Source organism: Acanthochromis polyacanthus, chromosome 6, assembly GCF_021347895.1.
Source record: "Acanthochromis polyacanthus isolate Apoly-LR-REF ecotype Palm Island chromosome 6, KAUST_Apoly_ChrSc, whole genome shotgun sequence".
Taxonomy (NCBI): domain Eukaryota; kingdom Metazoa; phylum Chordata; class Actinopteri; family Pomacentridae; genus Acanthochromis; species Acanthochromis polyacanthus.
In genome coordinates this window covers 1,605,046-1,627,215 of record NC_067118.1, presented here as the reverse complement: position 1 = coordinate 1,627,215, position 22,170 = coordinate 1,605,046, and the positions used below count along the sequence as shown (strand labels likewise).

The window sequence follows — 22,170 nt, the reverse complement described above, 5'->3', positions numbered from 1 at the left end:
TCTGAGCTGGGGTCAGTTCACGCCCCTAACCCATCCCTCTTTTTGCCACTGCCAGCTGCCAGTATTGCGCAACTAAGGAAAGAGATGATGTTTAAGCGAATCTTTACTCCCTAATAATTTTAATTAAAAACTCTTGGCTAGCCGGCACCTCCCCTGTGGGAAACAGCCTCCCCCGGGTTTCTCACGCGAACACCTGCACCCTTATCTTCTCACAATACTTTTGTTGATATTGGCAGTTATCCCAGAGGGAACATCCTACAGGCTATCTGTAAGCCATTTCAGTCAGAGGGCACAGGGCCTGCTCTCAGATACACACAGAGACATAGATTTATTACAGCAGTGGATTAATTTTTCCACAACAAGCTCTAAATCAGAAGGATAGGGATTGGTCAAAGTGACATTTTTTTAGAAGAAACGTGCCATGATTAGTTAGTTGCTTTATGGCCCGCCCCTTCATAGCGAGAACGGGGAAGCATGCACCGCAGAACGTGATATGAGAGTGAGGCGAGAGAGTGGAAGGAGCGAAGATTATGGAGCACCCTGAGAAAGCTGGCGGCAAAAAATGAGAAAAGACGAAGAGAAAAGGTGGACATGAGAGGGAGATGGAGAAGAAAAAAAGGTTGCTCGAGGAGGAAGGGGCAAAGTGTTATAAAATAACACACGTTTCATCAACCCCCGCCCAGGTCCAGGAGTGTACCGTTGAAAATAAATGATGCTGCTACTTCAAGTAAGTTTACAAACGGTCGGTTCTTCTCACAAATGCATCATCAGACTTCAAAGGCCAAAAGATAATAAAAAATGATTGGTATATTATTGATTTGCTTGGCTATATTAGAAAACTTTGTTTCATTTTGTCAGTTGCAAGTGACACTTTGCTAAGCCACGCCCCCTTGGTTACTGTTGCTACGCCTGTCAAGCTTTCCCTTCTAGAATGAGAAATATGGAGTTTTGAGTGAAATCAGTGAGTGTTATTCAAATATCTGAACAGATTCTTCAGATACTTTAGAAAGAAGAAACCAGAAAAGGTCTCCAGTATGTTTCAGAGAGAAACACATCAAATCAAATGTTGGCAGAATTAAAGTGAAATCAAAACAATTAAACCAAGAACAACAGTGTTCTTGTAGAGTAGGGTAAGTCGATATGTTCTGTTTAAATTGAAATTAATTTTAATTTGTCTTTCATTGTCGTTGTGTTTGTCCATTTCTGTGGTGGCCATTCACAAAATGCTGAAATATATCAGTATGTCAGAACTTGTTTCTGTTACACATATTTCTTGTTCACATATCTCAATGGCTCAGGGTTTAACAGAAGTAACCTGCTATTGAAGCGTCTTAGTTTGTTAACATTATCTTACCTGACACATAGCGCTCATGATAGTTAACACCTTACTTTAGAACAAATGCAGGTGTTCTTAGGCTCTATCCACACTCAGCATCTTTCTGTTTGCATCTTGGGCTTGGGAAAGGCCAAAAAAAAATCCACACATTGGTGTTTGCATATACTGTTAGCTATGACCAGCTGACATCTAAATGATTTGCTGACAAAATAATATTTTTTTTTAATTCCACATGTTATATAAATAATAGGAAAAGGAAAACATTGGAAAAATTGGTGAGGGTAGTGAAGAGATTACAGAAGAGAAAAGTACTGGACTGTATGGAGCTGTCGTTATGGTTGTGTTTAATAGACTTACTGTCTGTTTAGTAGTGTTGTAATTGCTATAACATAACTGTAAAAGGCATATTTTTGGAAGGAAAAAGCGGGAATGTGAATGTCCTGTTCCAACCTGTCAGACTGAAATCCATCAGCAGAAAGTTTCTCTAGAGTGACATGTTTTAGTCTGTATTTGATTTTGAACTGACTCAGGCAGCCTGAGGTTTGTTTTAGAGAGATGACTCTGTTTGACATTGAGAACATTATTGAAGTAAAAGTACATCTAGATCAGACATCCCCGACTATTCAGTTAACATCTCTAATTATCAGAAATAAACATCAACATAATTCACTACTTAACATTTGTCTCTCTATTAATGACAAATAATACTGACAGTCAGATAACAGATGTGAGTAATAGTCTGTACTGTTTATTTCAGAATATACTGTAGAGGTTCTGGTCCAGGTTTTATCACAGCATCATTTCATCACAACATGTTGAGTCTTTGACAGTTTTCACTGAAGTTCTTTTTACATGAGGAGCTTCTGAAAGTGGTTTTATATGATCAGACAAACAGCTTTTAGCTGATTATTCTCACTCTTCTTTAGAGTTTAGAATAGCATCTGTATTATCTCTGATGTTAAATATTATCAGCTGTTTATGAAGTTTTCTCGAATTTCTCTGTATTTCTTCTCTTTGTAAATTTTGTCTGTTGACAGACCGCAAAATGTGTTGAACTGAATCATGGAGCATTTTATTGACCTGAACTCAGCTGTTGATTTTCTAGAGGGAAGTGGTGTTCCAGAATCCAGATGTGACATCTTTCCTGATGTTCAGTTCCTCAGAGAGAAACTCTGGTGTTTTGTGTCTTGTTGCTGCAGAGAAGAGTGGTATCAGGAAATGCTCAGAGGTGTGAATATATCAGAGCAGAATGGTAGAAGTCAGACTGTTTCCAGAGATCTGATTCACACAAAGCTCAGAGTTAGGGCTGCACAATTAATCGAATTTTGATCGCGATCACGATTTTGGCTGCCGCAATTAAATTAACCTGATCGTTGGTGATATTTACATTTAAAATGTGGGCTCTGGTGCATATCTTATCAAGCGCCTTGTCAACCAGTAGTCAGCCAACCACCAGGAGGCGAACACATGGTTAAGGCTTCATTAAGCTGCCTAAAGAACAAGCGAGCGCCCCCTGCAGGCAGCGGCAGCCTCAAATCACTGAGTGGACTGGGCTGATGAGAGCGAGTCATGTCTAGAGAAGAAAGTACAGCAGCATTTGGAGATGAGGAGCATCATGGTGAGGAGCTAGTGCCTCCAAACGGATCAGCATCCATCGTCTGGACTTGTTTCGGATTCAGGGCAAGTGACGTTAAACAAGAACCAGTCATATGTAAAGAGTGTAGCAGAGTTGTGTCTGCCCCGCACAGTAACACAACTAATCTATTTAACCATCTGAAAAAACATCACAAACGCAAATACGAGGAATGCATGAAGGCTAAAGCTAACGTTGATTCACAAAATCCCCGTCCGTGTCCAGCGGCAACCCAGACAACCATTACAGCGACCCTGCATCGGGCAACACCGTATCAGCTACCTCCCAAACACACACAGAGATAACGGACGCAATATGGTTTTATTTGGCCAAAGACATGTGTCCAATAAATACAGCGAGCAACGAGGGCTTCAGAAAAATAGTCAAAACACAGGACAATAAATATGTGATCCCCTCACGCAATTATTTCTCCAAAGTGTAATTGTTTCCATTGAGTTGCACTTTGTGATTGCACTCTGAAGAGCACTTTTTTTCAGTTATCTCTTGGTAAATTTTAAATTCTTGAGCAAATTTTATTTTACTGTTATTTATCATTTATTCTTATTTAAAGTTTCATTTTGCACTGAAAACGCTTCATATATTGTTCTCTTAAAAGTAGAGCAATAAAAATACAGATATTTTCTGTAACATGATGAACAACAGTGATTAATAATCGTGATTACAATATTGATCAAAATAATCATGATTATCATTTTGGCCATAATCGTGCAGCCCTACTCAGAGTTGTGTTTTTAATGCTCCAAACCCTGATAACATGTTTGTGAGACTTTATGGTGGAAATGATTCAACTTTACTGGTTTGTTCTTTGTGTTTGTGCTGAACAAGTTTTTCAGAAGTTCATAAAAGAACGTTGAGGACAAAAGTTGACTCAGTGGTCTGTCATCACATCAGAATGTTTCCTGATGTTCATATTAATGATGTTCAGGTGTGATGTTGTCCAGTGATCAGTTTGGTTTGTGTAGCGTTTGACAGCAGACTGTAAATGTTGAGTGATGGAGGTGAAGCTGACAGCAGCAGGTCCACAGCAGAGACATCATCATCTTTCTACTTCAAATGTTCACTGAGCTCAACTCAGTCACAATATCCTGAATCCAGTAAAAACAGGACAGAAAATGTTCTCCTGATCCAGATGTTCTGCTGAGAACTTTGTGGAGTCAGATGTGGGATCAGATCACACTGACAGACTGTGGACAGTATGGAAGCCTGAATGGAACTCCATCTTCTGTCCTCCATCTGCAGATTCAACATTTACATTCTATAGATTTATATCAAATGATTCCAGGTTCAAAGTGTGCAGGTGTGAGAGAGGCTGATGAGAATTCAGTTTCATGTCAAACACAGAGAAGATCAGCTGAACCACCGATGTGTCCAAATGTTCTGCTTCAAATGCATGAAGGAAATCTAAAGTGTTTTTCATAATAACATGTTTTGTCATTTATGTCTCATAACAGACTTTATAACTGCGGACTCTCAGAGAGTCACTGTGAAGTCGTGGCCTCAGCTCTGAAGTCCAACCCCTCCCATCTGATAGAACTGGACCTGAGCTTCAACAAGCTGCAGGATTCAGGAGTGAAGCATCTTTGTGATGGACTGCAGAGTCCAAACTGTAAACTGGAGACTCTCAGGTCAGTTCACTGTCTGTAGATGCTTTTTCTATATATTCAACTATATGGAACTTTGGTGGACTTTGACTTGATTAGTGTCAGTCAGAAGCTGAAGCTGATGTTAGTGTGAGCTGATCTCATGAAGTGAATCCTTCGTTTTTGGGTCACTGTCAGTGTGGAGACCGGTGGCGTGGAGAGTAGAGTTCTGTAGCGTTATGTTGATTTTACTTGGATTTTAATGCAATAACTTTGATTAATTAGTTACAGAAAAAATAACACATAAAAAAATAATGCATTTAGTTTAATCCCACCTTTCTGAGTTCCATAATTTCTGTCACACCAGAAACACTGAACCTAATGAACCTAAAGTCTGTTTTCCAGTCGTGAACAAGATGCACAGGAAGCAGAGTGAATCAGCCACAAGAAAGTTTGGTGAACAGTGATGGAAGACCAGACCTCATTGAGCTTGTTGGCTGGAAAATGTTCTTTTAAAAATCTTACCGATGGCAGCTTGGATAAAAGCGTAGTTTTAGTTTTCTGATCACTGCAGCACTTAAAGTCGACAGATCACTTCAATGTAAAACATGTTGCTGTTAGCACCAGAGCTAACGTTAGCTATGACAGTCCTGGTACCGGCAAACAGTGTAGCCATCCCATAATAGAACACTTTTCAAGACACTGAAAGTGCTTGAGTGAACAAAAAATCTTCTAATGTTAAATGTAATTGCTCTAATGTCACTTTGAGTTTGCAGTAATCTGTGAATGTAGCAGACAGATGAAAAATGTAGATAAATGTAAATGAAACAAACATTTTAGTTTTTTAAGTTAACGTATATGTCTATTCATCTATTCAATTCTCAACCAAAATTTATTTGAAATGTTGTAAAATTTAATTTTAACTTTACTTATTGTGTCAGATAGTTATTTGACAAAAATGCCATAAATGGAGATTAAACAATCACAAAGCCTCTAATTAATTATCTGTCTTATTGTCGTCCCACCACTAATTTGACTCCATTATTGTTTAAGTTGAGGTTTCAAATAAATATTTTAACTGTTGCTGTGTAAAGGAAATACTGCTGTTAAAAAGTACCTTATTTGTTTAAAGTGTTTGCAAATCAAATCTTATTGCATTTTTGTTCATAAAGCAGGACTATTTTTGTTTGTCAAGTGACGTGAACCAGAGTACTGTTTTGACTTTTGCTGCTCATTACAGCAGGGCCGTGCAGAGGCCTTTGGAGGGGCAGGTGCTCCAAGTTTAAAGGGGGCACATGGAGCATGAATGTGAAACACCGTACAGAAACATACCTGATAATTCCAGCTGAATTGTAGGAACCCATATTCATGTAGAATATAACATGGAAGCTATGGAGGGTGGATCTGAATTATTAGTATTTTTGTTTTATTTATTATTTTTTGCCTCAAATACACACACACATACACACTTACAAATAAAAAATTTAATAAAATTAAACAGAATTAATATAATATGTATTTTATATATATATATATATATATATATATATATATATATATATATATATATATATATATATATATATATATATATGTGTGTGTGTATGTATATTATAATACAAATACAACTTTGACAAAAGGGGCATGCTGACATGTGGATGATGTGTGTAGAAGGCTGACATGATGATGATCCACAATAACAGAAGGACAAAGTCACTCTGCTGCTTTTAGAGAAAAGCTGATTGATGAGGACAAAGTAATGTTGATCTGCACATTCAGAACCTGAACACATCTGATGGATCATCAATGATTTTATACACATCTTTTATTCTTTATTCAGATTGATTGGCTGCAGGTTGTCAGAGATCAGCTGTGATTCTCTGGTCTCAGCTCTGAAGTCCAACCCCTCCCATCTGGAACATCTGGACCTGAGAGGAAACAACCTGCAGGATTCAGGAGTGAAACATCTGAGTGGTTTTCTGGAGAGTCCAGACTGCATCCTGAAGTATCTGGGGTCAGACATCATGTTTTCTTTGTGTGCTGAGATGAATGTGATGTAAAGTTGTGGTGACTCTAAACTGCAGCCATCAGGCTGATGTTCTACTGATCCACACTGAGGATCTTCATGGTAACGTCTGTTTTCTTCTTCTCTGCTTTAGTCCTTGGACTGTGGCAGAGAAATGTTGAGCTGCACATTTCAAAGCTGAATAAAAGCAGAAAAATCCTCCAGTGAATAATTGACTGTGAAACTCTGACACACGTGATCTTCAGCTCATATCTGACCTCATGTTTCTCTTTCATTCAAAGTGACAGCAGCAACTAGCAGCTGTTTTTATTCCTGATGAAGCTTTCAGGTGTTTCACTGGTTTAGTTTATCAAATGTTGTAAACAGTTTGTCAGAGTTGAAGGTGACGTCTTCAAATGTCTGGTTTTGTTCCAGCAACAGTCCAGAAGCACAAATATTCAGTTTAATGTGACAGAAAACAGAGAGTGTTGACAGTGGACAAAGTGGAAGCAGTTTGATGTTTTTACTGGATAAATGAGTGAAACCATGATGTAAATGTTTGAAAGCTTTTGTTCATGGACTCATCAAACAGTGGACTGATAGTTTGAGCTGTAATTGAAGCAGTTTTTCATCCTGAGAGACAGAAACTAATATTCAGCATCTGCTGGTTCAACACTTGGATGAAGCCATGTGATGTTTGAGAAAGTGAAATGTTGAAATCCAAGATGCAGCCGTTTGATTTATCTGCTGATGAAACATGAAGCTGATCCATCAGTTGTTGAATGAGCAGAAAATCCAGCAGCAAAAGTTGTGACAGTTGATGAAGAGTTGAAGTCATTTATCAGGAGCAATGGGAACATTTCCTGCTTCACTTTCTGCTGATTTTCTTCTTTTCTCTGGTTTGAGTCATTAAAAGTGAAGATGTTTGTGTTTGAGAAAAGAGTTTGAAGACGTCACCTGGTCCTCTGAAAACTGTGATGGACACTTTCCACTATCAGTGACAGATGGATGAAGAATGAAATGATGTGAATGTAGAGTCCTGATGGAAACGTCTCCATGGTTCCACAACATGAAGATATTTTAGAGTCTGGAGCCTCATTTTGTCCACGTTTCCTTCTTGTGTGTTTGTGTGACTGTGAGCAGAAAGTGAAATAAATGTCAGAGTGTTTTTCCTTGTGTTTGTTGCTCAGCATGAGTTTGTGTGGATGGAGCCACTGGTGGAGCTGCAGAGTTTCAGAGCTGAAGTCACTCCGTCTTTATTGAAGCAGCAGCATGTTGTCATTAATATTAATGAGAGCTCTTCTTCACTGCTTCTGTTGGACTGTTTGAAGCTGCATCCTGTTGGCTTCAGCTGTTTGGAGTTTCCATTTTGTAAACTTGGACATTCTGAAGCTTCTTCAGCTCTGAACTCATGATGAAACTCTGAATGATTTCAAGCAGGAACTTTGTCTCCTCAACTCACATCTTTTATTCTTTATTCAGATTGATGAGCTGCAGTTTGTCAGAGATCAGCTGTGATTCTCTGGTCTCAGCTCTGAAGTCCAACCCCTCACATCTGGAACATCTGGACCTGAGCTTCAACAACCTGAAGGATTCAGGAGTGAAACATCTGAGTGGTTTTCTGGAGAGTCCAGACTGCATCCTGAAGACTCTGATGTCAGTTCACTGTTTGTCTGTTACTGTTGTAGATCTGATGTGTTTAATGACAACTGAAGCTCATTTATGTTCAACAGAACTTCCATCCATGAAGCTGTAAATCTGCTCTGGTTCATATTTTATGTGAAAAATTAGTTTCTTTTGACAAAAGTCAAGTGTTTGCTGCAGAAAGTTGAGTGTTGTTTAATTAAATGAATGTTTATAATTTGCACTAAAGAGTCACATCTGGATCCAGAAGATCCTCTGAACTCAGATCAGTTTATACAAAGTTTACTGACTGAAGTAGAAATATTTCTTTGGTTTGTGTTGAGTTCAGTTTTCTTTGACTGATCCTGATCCTGTTGATGATGCAGCATGTCATTGATGTGTGGACATGAATAGGTGGATGAATGTTGTGCTGACATGTGGATGATGTGTGTAGAAGGCTGACATGATGATGATCCACAATAACAGAAGGACAAAGTCACTGTGCTGCTTTTAGAGAAAAGCTGATTGATGAGGACAAAGTAATGTTGATCTGCACATTCAGAACCTGAACACATCTGATGGATCATCAATGATTTTATACACATCTTTTATTCTTTATTCAGATTGAGGAGCTGCAGTTTGTCAGAGATCAGCTGTGATTCTCTGGTCTCAGCTCTGAAGTCCAACCCCTCCCATCTGGAACATCTGGACCTGAGAGGAAACAACCTGCAGGATTCATCAGTGAAACATCTGTTAGATCTTGTGGAGAGTCCAGACTGCAGCCTGAAGACTCTGAGGTCAGTAGAAGGTTCCATCAGTCTCTGCTGCTTCCAGCAGTTTTCTACCAAACACAGTCAGTATCAAAGCAAAGATCCAGTGTCTCCTGTAAACCTGCAGCTTCTCAGTGAAGCTGTGAGAGCAGAATGGAGACAGAAACACAGAGACAGCAGTCAGCCAATCAGAGGAGCCACAAGCTTGTTGTCATGGTGTGTTTGAGTGGATGTGAAGCCGACTGTTGTTGTTGTGTTGATGTGTTGAGAAAATAAATCTGATTCCAGCTGACAACCTTCCAGATGTACGTAGACAGTGGTCCTCCTTCATCAAAGTGTCCGTCACATCTGATCTCACTGTTTGTTGTCTCATTCCAACAGTGATCAGCTGATTAGTCTGATGTTTGTCACAGCTCTGAGATCAGTGAGACTGAAGCCTGTAAACCAGCGGCTCTTATTTCACAGCAGCAGCATCACATGTAGGAACAATGAGGTGTTTCTACAGAGCAGAAGCTCTGCTCAAATCCAGCAATCACATCTGGATCTGTGCCCTTGTGTCTGCTTCAATCCAGATGTGTTTACTGAAAGCCTCCATGTTGGTTTGTCAGCTGATGTTTTCTAGAGCAGATGAGATGTTGATGGACACTCAGAGACTGTTGGTTTAAATGGAGCAGCAGTAAACCCATGAGTGAAGAGTTTGTGCAGTAATGAAGCTTGATGACTGTCAGCAGTTTGTTTCCAATGTGGACTACAGTGAAATGTGCTGAGAAACACACCTGATGCTGACAGTGTGTGCAGTGTGTGAGCTTGGAGCTCAGTGTGTTCACTCCAACACGTTAACATGAAGCTGCTGCTCTGAACACGACTGAAGTCCTGATGAACTGCTGATCAAACTCATTGATCTCCTCTGGTCTTTCTTCTTCTCTCTGCAGATGGAAGTGATGCTGATCAGGACGGTGTTTGTGCTGAGAGGATGAAGTGTGTCCTGATGATCCAGATGTTGAAGCAGCAGCAGCTGGTGTGTAGAGACTCTGACTGGACCATGTTACTGCACTGTAAAACATCAGGAATTCATTCAGTCAAATCAACTCATCTGTTCTAGTTTACTTTAGAGACATACAGGAATTTTGCTAATCACTAATTATTTGAACTTAAAATGTTTCATTTTTCTTCTCAGACCACTTTAAAAATTAATAACATGAATTTGTGCAACTTGGGACGTTTTGACTTCAAATATTGAGTTTAGAGAATGAACCGCTCAGAGTTCATTCAACTCAATAAATTAATTTTTTTTTAGCTCCCCTCACACACCGCCAAAGGTGGAGGACTTGTATCTGTATTCAAAACCTCCTTTCATGTCCAGCAGTTTCCAGCTGTCAACTGCTCCAGTTTTAAGCTCCAATTCTTCGAGGTAGAAACTCCTGTGATTGTTCTCTGCACTGTGGTCTATTGCCCACTGAAATTTAATAGAGACATTATACGAGACTTTGTAAATTTTCTATCAGGTGTTATTCTTAAATATGAACACTTTCTAATTGTCAGCAAATTTTAACATGCTTTTCTGCTGTGAGACCAGACCGCTGGCCAGAGATTTTCTGAATCTCACTGACTCTTTCAATCTCACACAGTCTGTTTCAGAGCTCGCAAACGAAAAAGGATGCATTTTGGATCTTGTACTGTCATATAGATTGAATGTTCAAATAACTGAAATCTGCCACACACCCTTATCCGACCATCTACCTGCTTTATTTTCCTTCTCTCTGACTGCACCCTCCACCACGGCCTCCATGCCTGTACATCGTCTCTGTTTTTTTTTAATTCTTTGACTACCCTGCAGCTTTCTGCTGCTTGGAAAGAGTCTTATTCTCTGGACGACTTTGGCGACCTCAGTGTTGATGTCTGTAATGATGTTTGATTCTCTCTGTACTGAGACTGTGGACTCTATTGCACCAATGACTCCAAAGAGCGTAAAGCCACAGACTGAGCCTTGGCTGAAGGAGTCCACTCCTGAGCTCAGACACGCATGTTCATCTCCACTGGCTCCCCATCCCACAACGCATTCAGTTCAAAATCCTCCTGCTGACCCACAAAGCCCTCCATAACCACATCCCTCCATACCTCAGAGACCTGCTCCACCGTCACACTCCCACCCACGGCCTTCAGTCATCTACTGCAAACCTTCTCTGCCCTCCGCTGAGAAACAAGCACCGAACCTGTGGGTACAGCGCATTCTCTATACCTGTCCCCACACTGTGGAACTCCCTGTCACAACACATCCGCGACTGCACAGACCTGACAACCTTCAAATGACTCCTCAAAACCCACGTGTTCAGAACTGCTTTTAACACATAACGTTTCATGACTTGTTTTATTTTTAGATTTTTAATGTTTGATGATTTTTATGTGAAGCGTTTTTGAGTGTTTTGAAAAGTGTGATACAAATAAAATGTATTATTATTATTATAAAGTTAGCCAGGCAGAGAGAAAGTGGAAAAAGGACAATCTCCAAATTTCTCGGGATCTCCTTTGAATTCATCAGCAGGCTGTTACGTTATATATTTCTCCTCACTTGTCTCCAAAAATGCTCACAAACCTCAGATCCTTTGTAGTGTATCTGACTCACAATCCTTGTGGTGCCGTCTCTGTTAAACCTTCTTCTTCTCTGTGCAAGGAGTTTTTTGTAAAGAAAATTTATGTTCTTAGATCTCCACTGCCTCAATTTCTACAGCAAGCTCAGCTGCTTTTCACCAGTTTCAGCCTGTTTAACTTAATGCACTCGCTGAAATTGTTGAGCACCTACGTCCTACTGTCAGCTCTGACAGCATTTCATCTCGATTGTTTAAAAAGGTATTCAGCTCAATGGGGTCTTTTATCTTATTTCTTATAAACCTGTGTCTCAGCTCTGGATGCGTTTCATCCTCCTTCAAACATGCCACGGTGCAGCTTCTTTTTAAAAGGAAAAACTTAATACCTTGATTCTGTCTAATTTCAAGCCAATTTCTCAACTCCCTTTCATTTTCAAGATTTTGGAGAAAGTTCTTTTTAACCAACTCCAAGAATTTTTGAAACGGGCCAACGTTATTGACCTGTTTCAGTCTGGTCTTAAGCCTCTTCGTAGCACTGAAACTGTTCTTTTAAAAAAAATTTAATGGTCTTCTTCTAAACCTTGATTCTGGTGCTTGTGCCTTTTTAGTTCTTCTAGAACTAACAGCAGCGTTTGACAGAGTGGATCACACTATTCTTCTGTCACTCCTTGAGCACTGTGTGGGCATTAAGGGCACTGCTTTGGACTGCTTCAAATCTTACCTTGCCGATAGATTTTTCTGTGTGCAGTTGAGGCAGTTTTCCTCCTCAGTGGCCCCTCTGAGGTTCCCCAGGGGTCAGTTCTGGGCCCTCTACTGTTCTCCCTTTATATGCTACCCCTGGAGTCAATATTTAGGAAGCATGATATCCCCTTTCACTGCTTCGCTGACGATGTGCAGGTCTACTTGCCATTAAAGGTAGCTTCTAAGGAATCTCTTCATGCTGTGTTTAATTGCATGAGGGATATAAAAACATGGATAGACAAATTTCTTGAGATTAAATAAAAACAAAACTGAGATTGTCCTGTTTGGTCGCCCTGATCTGGTCCAGGTCCTTACCAGCTCCCCTGGCACTCTAGCACCTTATATACGACTGCAGGCCAGGGATCTTTGTGTTATTATTGATGGGGCACTTAAATTAGATGAACAAATCAGTTCAGTGATCAAGGCTAGCTTCTTTCAGCTTCGGCTTCGAGCCAAAATGAAACCTTAAGAAGGGCTGATCTAGATAAAGTTATCCCTATTTTTATTACATCGAGCTCAGACTATTGTAACTACCTGTACGCCAGCACTGGCCAATGAGAATTCAACCAGCTTGTTCACAATGCAGCAGCTTGTCTCCTAACCGGAACAAAGAAATGGAAGCACAGAACGCCAGTGCTTTCCTCACTTAACTGGCTTCCAGCTTGGTACAGGACTGATTTTAAGATTCTTTTATTTGTTTTTGAGTCTCTGAATGGACTGGCCCCAGAATATTTGTCTGACCTTGTTAAGGTGCATCGACCCTCCAGAGCTCTTAGGTCAGCTGACCAGATGGTTCTCGATGTTCCTCCATCTCTCATGAAAATCAGAGGAGAAAATCAGTTGTGGCTTCCACACCGTGGAATGCATCGCCCCTCTCTGTCTGGTCTGCAAATAGCCTCTCCATTTCAAAAACGCGTCCGAAGACCCAGTTGTTCATCCTGACCCTTGGCTGAGCAGAGTCACCTCTGATTGATATTTAATCTGTTTTATTTCACTGTTTTGTTGTTTTGCTTTTATTGTTTCTTATTGTGCCCTGTGACAGACTGGTGACCTGTCCAGGGTGTCCCCTGCCTTCGCCCGAGTCAGCTGGGATAGACTCCAGCACCCCCCATGACCCTAGTGAGGATAAAGCGGTGTATAGAGAATGGATGGATGTTTGTTATTGTTGATGATTATTTTACTGTAAAGCACTTTGGTTGGCCATAAGCTTTTTTAAATGTGCCATTTAAATAAAGCTGACATCAACAAGTTCACAAAAAACAAAACAAACACAGATTTCCCCGTTAATGTTCACATGATACCATGACTGTAAAAAATGATCTTTATTTTACAACCAGTTCTGTTTGGTTTGTTAAATTACAAACAATATCTAGTAAAGACAAGTATTAACCTACATGTTCAACTGTAAATAATGTCCACATCAAATATCTGAATTTTAAAAAGCAGTAATTTGTTCTTTTACAACATTTTTACTGTATTTAAATCAGCAACAAATCTGATTATTTTCCAGATATTTGTCCTCATTTTCAAGAGAATTTATGTATATTCAAAGGTGAAAATGATAAATGTTTTTGTATATAGTTTACATATTTGCTGTGTTTGTTAAATTACAGATAATCTGGAATTAAATCACAGAAAAAAGTGTTAATTTAATCAGGATGTTCGCTGTTAAAAAAAAAAACAGATGAAAACTGCTGTATAAAGTCCAGATCAAAGTTCAGTATTTTAAAAAATGGTCATTTGTTCTTTTACACCATTTGACTGTTCATTACATTGTTTTTAACTGTATTTAAATCAGCAAAAAATGTCATTTTTACAAATATTTGAAAAACAAGCTATCTATATTCATTTATATATTAATTATATTAAAGGTAAAAATGGTTGTAAAAATATTTCACTGTTTTTTTCACATATTTGCAATATTTTGTTAAATTACAGATAATCTGTAGTAAAATCAGAAAAAAATGTTCCTTTCTACAGTTTGACTGTAAAACAAAAACAGCCAAAATTGTCCAGTAATGTTCACATGAAAAATCTTTCTTTTTCCAACTAGTAAATTGTTGTTGTACAATGTGTGACCAATAAAAATGACTGTTTTACTGTTTTCACCTCAACAACAACTATTCCAATAACTGACAGATGTTTTCTGTCATTTTCTCACTTTCTCCACTTCTTAAATGTTGTGTTTCTCTCTTCAAACATTTCCTCTGGCCTCCTTGCTGCCAGATGTTCACCGTTCCTTTCCACATATTTTTTCCAGTGTGGAGGTTGATGTCAGGTTGCAGAGTGTGCAGTAAGTTTCAGGATGTTTGTTTCAGTGCAGGATTAGATTTGACTTTTCTTTCTATTTCCAGCTGCAGTCAAACTTGTTGATCTTCTCTACCTGCAGCACATTGAGCTGTGAGTCACAGAGCAGGCAGCAGTTTGAGCTTTTAACCTGCAGGGGGCGTTTTACAGATATTCACCTCATGTTTTACAACTTTAAACATGTACAGGACAACACAGGCTTCTGTAACATCAGTATAAACACGAAAGAAAAATGCACAAATGTTCATTCCTCCCTGAAGCTGAAGTGCCTCAAATGTGCAAGAAAGTGAAGTGTTGGTGTAATTACTGTCACTGCCAGAAGGGGGAGACAAAGGTTCCACTGCAGGTTTAAACATGAGCAGTTCTGCAGACAAAAACCTTTTTTACTATCAGGACTCCAAAACCTGTCAGCAGCTCAGAAAGACGTGTTATATTTGAAGAAAATGTAGAAATAAAAGTCAACAAAATGTCACCATTTCAGAGCCACACAACGGTAGAAAACAGACTGAAGCTGAATTCTAGACTTTAAACAGTCTGAGAACTGATCATGTGTGATGTGAACATCTGTGGGGAAAATGAACCAAATGTGAGATTAAAACTGTGACATTTAAATGTCAGGAATATGGAAATTCAACATGTAAATGGTTCAATATGTCTGCTATGTAGAGTCACCACTTTTTCTCTGGTGTTGGTAACACCTGTGGACACGTGGAAAATGTTTGGTTCCAGTTTTCTCCTCACTTTTTTTGGAAAATAAAGAAACTCAACTTTCATTTTTTTCTCTTAATGATTTTCTATCATAACTGTCATTCTGCAAAGATAACATTTCTGAGTTCTCTCTCCTTCTTCATGTTGTTCTGTTTCCAAAGAGCTGCAGGACTTTAGATTGAAAAATGAAGCACAGTGAAGAAAAACATGACGGGACCAAAAACTAGACACAAACTGCTGCTTGGAGTTCACAGGTTTAATGACGTGCAACAACTTCACTAACAAATGTTTAATTCTAGAAGATCTGCTGGACTGATTTCTCCACAAAAGCCCAGAAAAAGGTCAATGATGAATGTGAGAGTTCAGAAGTGAGTCCATGTGCAGCAGTGGCAGCTTGTTGTTCTTCTGGTTCCATCTAGAATTCATGGAAAACTGATCCTTGTTTTAACATCAGTTCACATCTGATTCCAGCATCATTTATTATCAGTGATAGAAAATGTTCCATAAATATGTAGAAAACCTGCTAAATATGTGATCAGCATGTGGATGAGTTGTTTTTATTGTGGCTTTGTGTCTGATTTCAGTCCTACTCTGCCCCCTGCAGGCTTCATTCATAATAACACCAAGTTAAACAGAGTCCAGCTGTTTTTTCTGCCATTCTTGTTGTTGAACACTTTGATCCCAGACAGTGTTGTGGCTGTCGTCTGTGCACTAGTTTGAATGTCATTAATAGTTGAATTTCTAGATTATTTTTAGAAAACAACCTGCAACCAACATCTGCTGAAGTGATTTAACCTTCAGGAGGAAAGAAATGGATGAAATTATTAAAGTCTAAACAACTAAGATCATGAAACTGGATCTTTGTGATTTTCTTAGGAAATAACTTAGATTGTGTTGGAGGCAAGAAATGGATGAAAGTACGTTCTAAAAGTCGAGACGACGGCTTGTAAAGATAGAAAATGGGAAGAAAGAGAATAAACCTCAGATTCCATTGTCCTTCTGGCTCTGGTTCTGATTTTGTACTGGTTGATGACTTTTTAGGACTGGTTTCAGACTGTATTCTGACTGGTTCTGAACATTTTTTGGACTACATTGGGTTTGACTTTGGTCCTGGTTTTAGACCTTTTTCGGACTGGTTTAGGACTGGTGTCAGACTGTCTTGAGTGGGTCTTTTTAAAATCCCAAGAACACCAAACCTACCATCAAGCATGGAGGTGGCAGTATCATGCTCTGTGGAACTGGAGCTTTAAGTAAATGGAATAATGAAGAAGGAGGATGATCTTTCCCTGATTCATACGAGGAGCTTGTTCAGATCAGAGTTACAAAAGGTGAGTTTCTGCTGAGATCACAGGAAATAAATGTTCACTCTTCACACCTGAGGAAGCTTTAAAAGCAAACAGAAGAAAAGCAGGAGTTTCTACAGGAGTCCTGAAGGAAAAGTGCAGCATTTTCATGTTTCAGTCTTAAAGGAGGGCTGAAGTGAAGATGTTTCCACAGGAGGAGAACTGATCTGTCTGTCCTCTCTGATCTCCTCAATCACTCTGCTGGACTGCAGGAGGAAGATGAAGATGAAGAGGAGGAGTTTAGTTTGTTCAATCAGCTGCTTTCACAAACACTAATGAAGTTCAGGAGTCTCATATTTACTGACCTCTGAGACGTTGATGTAGATCGTCTCCACAAGAGGAAGATGAAGAGAAATAATAAATAATATTGAAATGCCAAAGTAAATCTAATTTAGTCTGTAGATATGAATTAAATATCCCAATACATTCATGCAATGTCTAAAAATCTAAAATAAATGCGTGACTATATTATTCCTAAAAGAGGTAATAATTTTTGAAAAAATGCTATTTAAAAATAAAACAAAAGTAATTCTAGCATGTTTGAAAATATTAATGAAAGGTACAGAAATATATAAAGATTTCCCTAAAAAACTAATAATATCCCCAAAATATTTTTATATCTGTATACATGAATAAAATAGCAAAAAACATTCATATGTCCAAAAATATTCATGTCTGTAAACATATTTATAAAATATCCTATTCTTGTGAATATGTTCAAGATTATTGATGAAATATCCTGAATTATTTTTAAATTAAAATCAATAAAATGTAATCGATAAAAAATATATGTAATTTAGAACATGTCTGAAAATATCTATAAAATGTCCAAGAGATGATAATAAAATCCCCCAAATATTACTGAAGTGTCAAAAAAATAATAATTTCATCTGTAAATATGAATTGAATATCCAAATTCATAAATATGTCCAAAAATATATTTAAAATGTCTTAAAATTTTAAGAAAATGTTTAATAAAGCCTTCCTTATCTTTTATCCTCTACAGGGATTCAGTGCATTTCAATAAATATCCTGAGTAACTTTACAGTGTGAACTTTGCAGGACGCATTTACTCTTTAATAAAAACAATAAGCTTTACCAAAAGTATTACGATATATCTAACCAAAATATTTAAAGGATGATTTATTCCAGTCTGATGTGTTTCCTGTTAATGTGTCTACTGTGGTTCAGTGGGTCAAGTTATCATGACCCAAAGAGCCCCAATAATGGAAATGAAACCAGAATTATCCTTTAAGAATAAACAACAGTTTCTACAACAAAGTTATGACACAAAGGAGTTTGTTCTAAAATCTAAAGACACTACCGATGTAGAGCAACAGTAGACAACAACTTTAAATCACATCCAAAACCAGGAGAACCAAGACTGAAACCAAACATAAACCAGTCCCTAGAAAGTCTGGAACTAATCCAACATACAGTCTGCTACCAGTCCAGAAGCTCTTCCAGAAAGCCCCACTGCATGATACTGCCACCACTATGCTTGATGGTAAGTTTGGTGTTCTTGGGGGTTAAAGGCCTCACCTTCCCTCCTCCAATCATATTTATGCTCAGTTTTTTCTTCCATCTGAGGTGAAGGGTTTAGTTCAGGCAAATGGACTTATTCTTGTGATCTTGAGGAGAATTTTTTCCAAACATGACATCCCGGTTCATTTCAGACCTGAAAACACACTCAGACAAAGACTGGTTCAACCAAAGGACAAAACACCAAGACACAAACTCAAGAATGTAGTTTACGCAGTCCTGGGCAGTGAGGACTGCCCAGATCTTTACATTGGTGAGACCAAGCAATCTCTACACAGACACATGGCCCAACACAGAAGAGCCAGCACCTCAGGACAAGATTCAGCATTTACAGTGGGTACAGAAAGTATTCAGACCCCTTGAAATGTTTCACTCTCTGTGTCATTGCAGCCATTTGCCAAAATCAAAAAAGTTCATTTTACTTCTCATTAATGTACACTCAGCACCCCATCTTGACAGAGAAAAACAGAAATGTAGAAATTTTTGCAAATTTATTCAAAAAGAAAAACTGAAATATCACATGGTCAGAAGTATTCAGACCCTGTGCTCAGTATTGAGTAGAAGCACCCTTTTCAGCTCGTACAGCCATGAGTCTTCTTGGGAATGACGCAACAAGTCTTTCACACCTGGATTTGGGGATCCTCTGCCATTCTTCCTTGCAGATCCTCTCCAGTTCTGTCAGGTTGGATGGTGAACGTTGGTGGACAGACATTTTGAGGTCCCTCCAGAGATGCTCAATTGGGTTTAGGTCAGGGCTCTGGCTGGGCCAGTCAAGAACGGTCACAGAGTTGTTCTGAAGCCACTCCTTTGTTATTTTAGCTGTGTGCTTAGGGTCATTGTCCTGTTGAAAGGTGAACCTTCGGCCCAGTCTTAGGTCCTGAGCACTCTGGAAGAGCTTTTCCTCTAGGATGTCTCTGTACTTGGCCGCATTCATCCTTCCTTCAATTGCAACCAGTCGTCCTGTCCCTGCAGCTGAAAAACACCCCCCCACAACATGATGCTCCCACCACCATGTTTCACTGTAGGGATTGTATTGGGCAGGTGATGAGCAGTACCTGCTTTTCTCCACACATACCGCTTAGAATTAACACCAAAAAGTTCAATCTTGGTCTCATCAGACCAGAGAATCTTATTTCTCATAGTCTGGGAGTCCTTCATGTGTTTTTTCAAACTCTATGCAGGCTTTCATGTGTCTTGCACTGAGGAGAGGCTTCCGTCGGGCCACTCTGCCATAAAGCCCCGACTGGTGGAGGGCTGCAGTGATAGTTGACTTTGTGGAACTTTCTCCTATCTCCTGACTGCATCTCTGGAGCTCAGCCACAGTGATCTTTGGCTTCTTCTTTACCTCTCTCACCAAGGCTCTTCTCCCACCATTGCTCAGTTTGGCTGGACGGCCAGGTCTAGGAAGAGTTGTGGTCGTCCCAAACTTCTTCCATTTGAGGATTATGGAGGCCACTGTGCTCTGAGGAACCTTGAGTGCTGCAGAAATTCTTCTGTAACCTTGGCCAGATCTGTGCCTTGCCACAATTCTGTCTCTGAGCTCCTTGGGCAGTTCCTTCAACCTCATGATTCTCATTTGCTCTGACATGCACTGTGAGCTGTAAGGTCTTATATAGACAGGTGTGTGCCTTTCCTAATCAAGTCCAATCAGTTTAATTAAACACAACTGGACTCCAATAAAGAAGCAGAACCATCTCGAGGAGGATCAGAAGAAATGGACAGCCTTGGTGGAGTACTGTGCTCTGAGTGCTTTTCTTGTTATGTTGTGTCAAGTGCTGCACAACAAAATGTGAATTTAATACATAGTTTCTGCATTTATTATGCAAGTATTTATCAGTAATACAGTGAAACTGAGAGGAAATGTGAATATTTACTTTGCAAATCGACTTATATAGCGTCAATTACAGTCAACTCGTCTCAAGACGCTTTACAGAACCCAAATGCCTGACCCCCAGAGCAAGCCCAAAGGCGACAGTGGCAAGGAAAAATACCCTTTTAACAGGGAAGAAACCTCGAGCAGAGCCCGGCTCTATATAGGGGGGACCCATCTGCCTGCTGGCCGGGCGGGTTGAGAAGGACAGAAGAGGGCAAGGGGGAGGGATGGGAGAAGAGGGAGGGGTGGGAAAGCAAGGAAAACACAACACACATTTGGATACATGCATGACAGGATATGTGACACAGACAAAGTATAAGCTAACATTGAAAACTGACTCATAATTTACTCTTATGATGTACGGCTCTGACATTAAACATACTCCATATATAGCTAGCAGTAAAATTCAAACAGTATGTAAGTTAGCATAACAGTATAGTGAAGGCAATGCAGAGTTGACTGGTGGAAAAAGGGAGTTGGAAGCAGAAGGCTGGAGGAAGGTCAGCGGCAGCATCCCACAGTGGACATGGTGGAGACTGGACCAGCTGGTGGAACATCAACCGCAGATCTGAAGCATCCAGCTCTGGGACCAGGGACCCTCGGAGAAATAGCACAGGGGCAAACAGAGTGAATGTACTGCAATAACGGTATACATATTAAATGTAAAGGTAGATAGAGAAGGGCTCAGTGCGTCAAGAAAAGTCCCCCAGCAGCCGAGGCCTATAGCAGCATGACTAGGGGCAGAACGAAGGGACGTCCAAGAGGGAGTCAGCTGTGCAATGAAGACACAAGCCGAACCCCTGTGGGTCACCCAGTCAGCCCCAACTATAAGATTTGTCAAATAGGAACGTTTTAAGCCTGGTCTTAAAAATAGAGAGGGTGTCTGCCTCCCGAACCCAAACTGGGAGCAGGTTCCACAGGAGAGGCGCCTGATAACTGAAGGCTCTGCCTCCCATTCTACTTTTAGAAATTCTAGGAACAACAAGTAAGCCTGCAGCTTGAGAGCGAAGAGTTCTACTAGGATAATAAGGTACTATCAGATCTTTAAGATATGATGGAGATTGGTTATTAAGAGCTTTATATGTCAGAAGAAGGATTTTAAATTCTATTCTGGATTTAACAGGAAGCCAGTGAAGAGAAGCTAGTATAGGGGAAATATGATCTCTTTTGCTAACTCCTGTCAGTACTCTCGCAGCAGCGTTTTGGATCAACTGTAGATGTTTGAGAGAGCTATTTGGACAACCCGATAATAAGGAATTGCAATAGTCAAGCCTGGAAGTAACAAAAGCATGAACTAATTTTTCTGCATCACTCTGAGACAGAATGTTCCTGATTTTTACAATATTACGCAGGTGAAAAAAGGAAGTCCTACAGACTTGCTTTATGTGTGAGTTAAAGGACATGTCCTGGTCAAAAATAACTCCAAGATTCCTCACAGTAGTACTGGAGGCCAACGTGATGCCATCCAGAGTAACTATTTGCTTTGAAAGCGAGTTTCTAAGATGTTTGGGGCCAAATACAATGACTTCAGTTTTGTCTGAATTTAGCAGTAGGAAGTTAAAAGTCATCCAGGTTTTAATGTCCTTAAGACAATCTTGCAGTCTAGCTAACTGATCAGTTTCATCTGGCTTCATAGATAAATACAATTGTGTGTCATCTGCATAACAATGGAAGTTAATATAATGCTTCCTAATAATATTGCCTAAAGGAAGCATGTATAATGTGAAAAGTATCGGTCCTAAGACAGAACCCTGAGGAACTCCATGATTAACTTTAGTATGCTCAGAAGAGTTATTGTTGACATGCACAAACTGGAACCTATCTGATAAGTAGGATTTAAACCAGTCCAGTGCTGTCCCTTGAATGTTCCTTGAATGTCCCTTGAGTGCCAATTGAATGTTCTAGACGCTGTAATAAAATGTTGTGGTCGATTGTGTCAAACGCTGCACTAAGATCTAACAAAACAAGTATAGAGACTAGTCCATTATCTGATGCTATGAGAAGGTCATTAGTAACTTTCACTAGAGCTGTTTCTGTGCTATGATGCACTCTGAAGCCTGACTGAAACATTTCAAACAAATTATTCCTTTGTAAGTGTTCACA

The 22,170-nt window shown here is 39.5% G+C and overlaps 1 protein-coding gene and 1 long non-coding RNA gene across 2 annotated transcripts in view; one reads left to right on the top strand and one right to left on the bottom strand.

Annotated features, from left to right (window-relative positions):
- The window catches only part of LOC127534591 (uncharacterized), a 38,657-nt gene extending 29,660 nt beyond the window's left edge, over positions 1 to 8,997 (bottom strand). Inside the window, exon 1 of the long non-coding RNA XR_007942757.1 lies at positions 8,925 to 8,997. This is a non-coding gene — a long non-coding RNA (uncharacterized LOC127534591). The remainder of the gene's footprint in view (positions 1 to 8,924) is intronic.
- LOC127534586 (NACHT, LRR and PYD domains-containing protein 12-like) overlaps positions 1 to 22,170 on the top strand; it is a 286,575-nt gene that overhangs the window by 154,900 nt on the left and 109,505 nt on the right. Inside the window, exons 16-17 of the mRNA XM_051950173.1 lie at positions 6,411 to 6,584; positions 8,058 to 8,231. Coding sequence (XP_051806133.1) covers positions 6,411 to 6,584; positions 8,058 to 8,231 — 348 coding nt within the window. The remainder of the gene's footprint in view (positions 1 to 6,410; positions 6,585 to 8,057; positions 8,232 to 22,170) is intronic.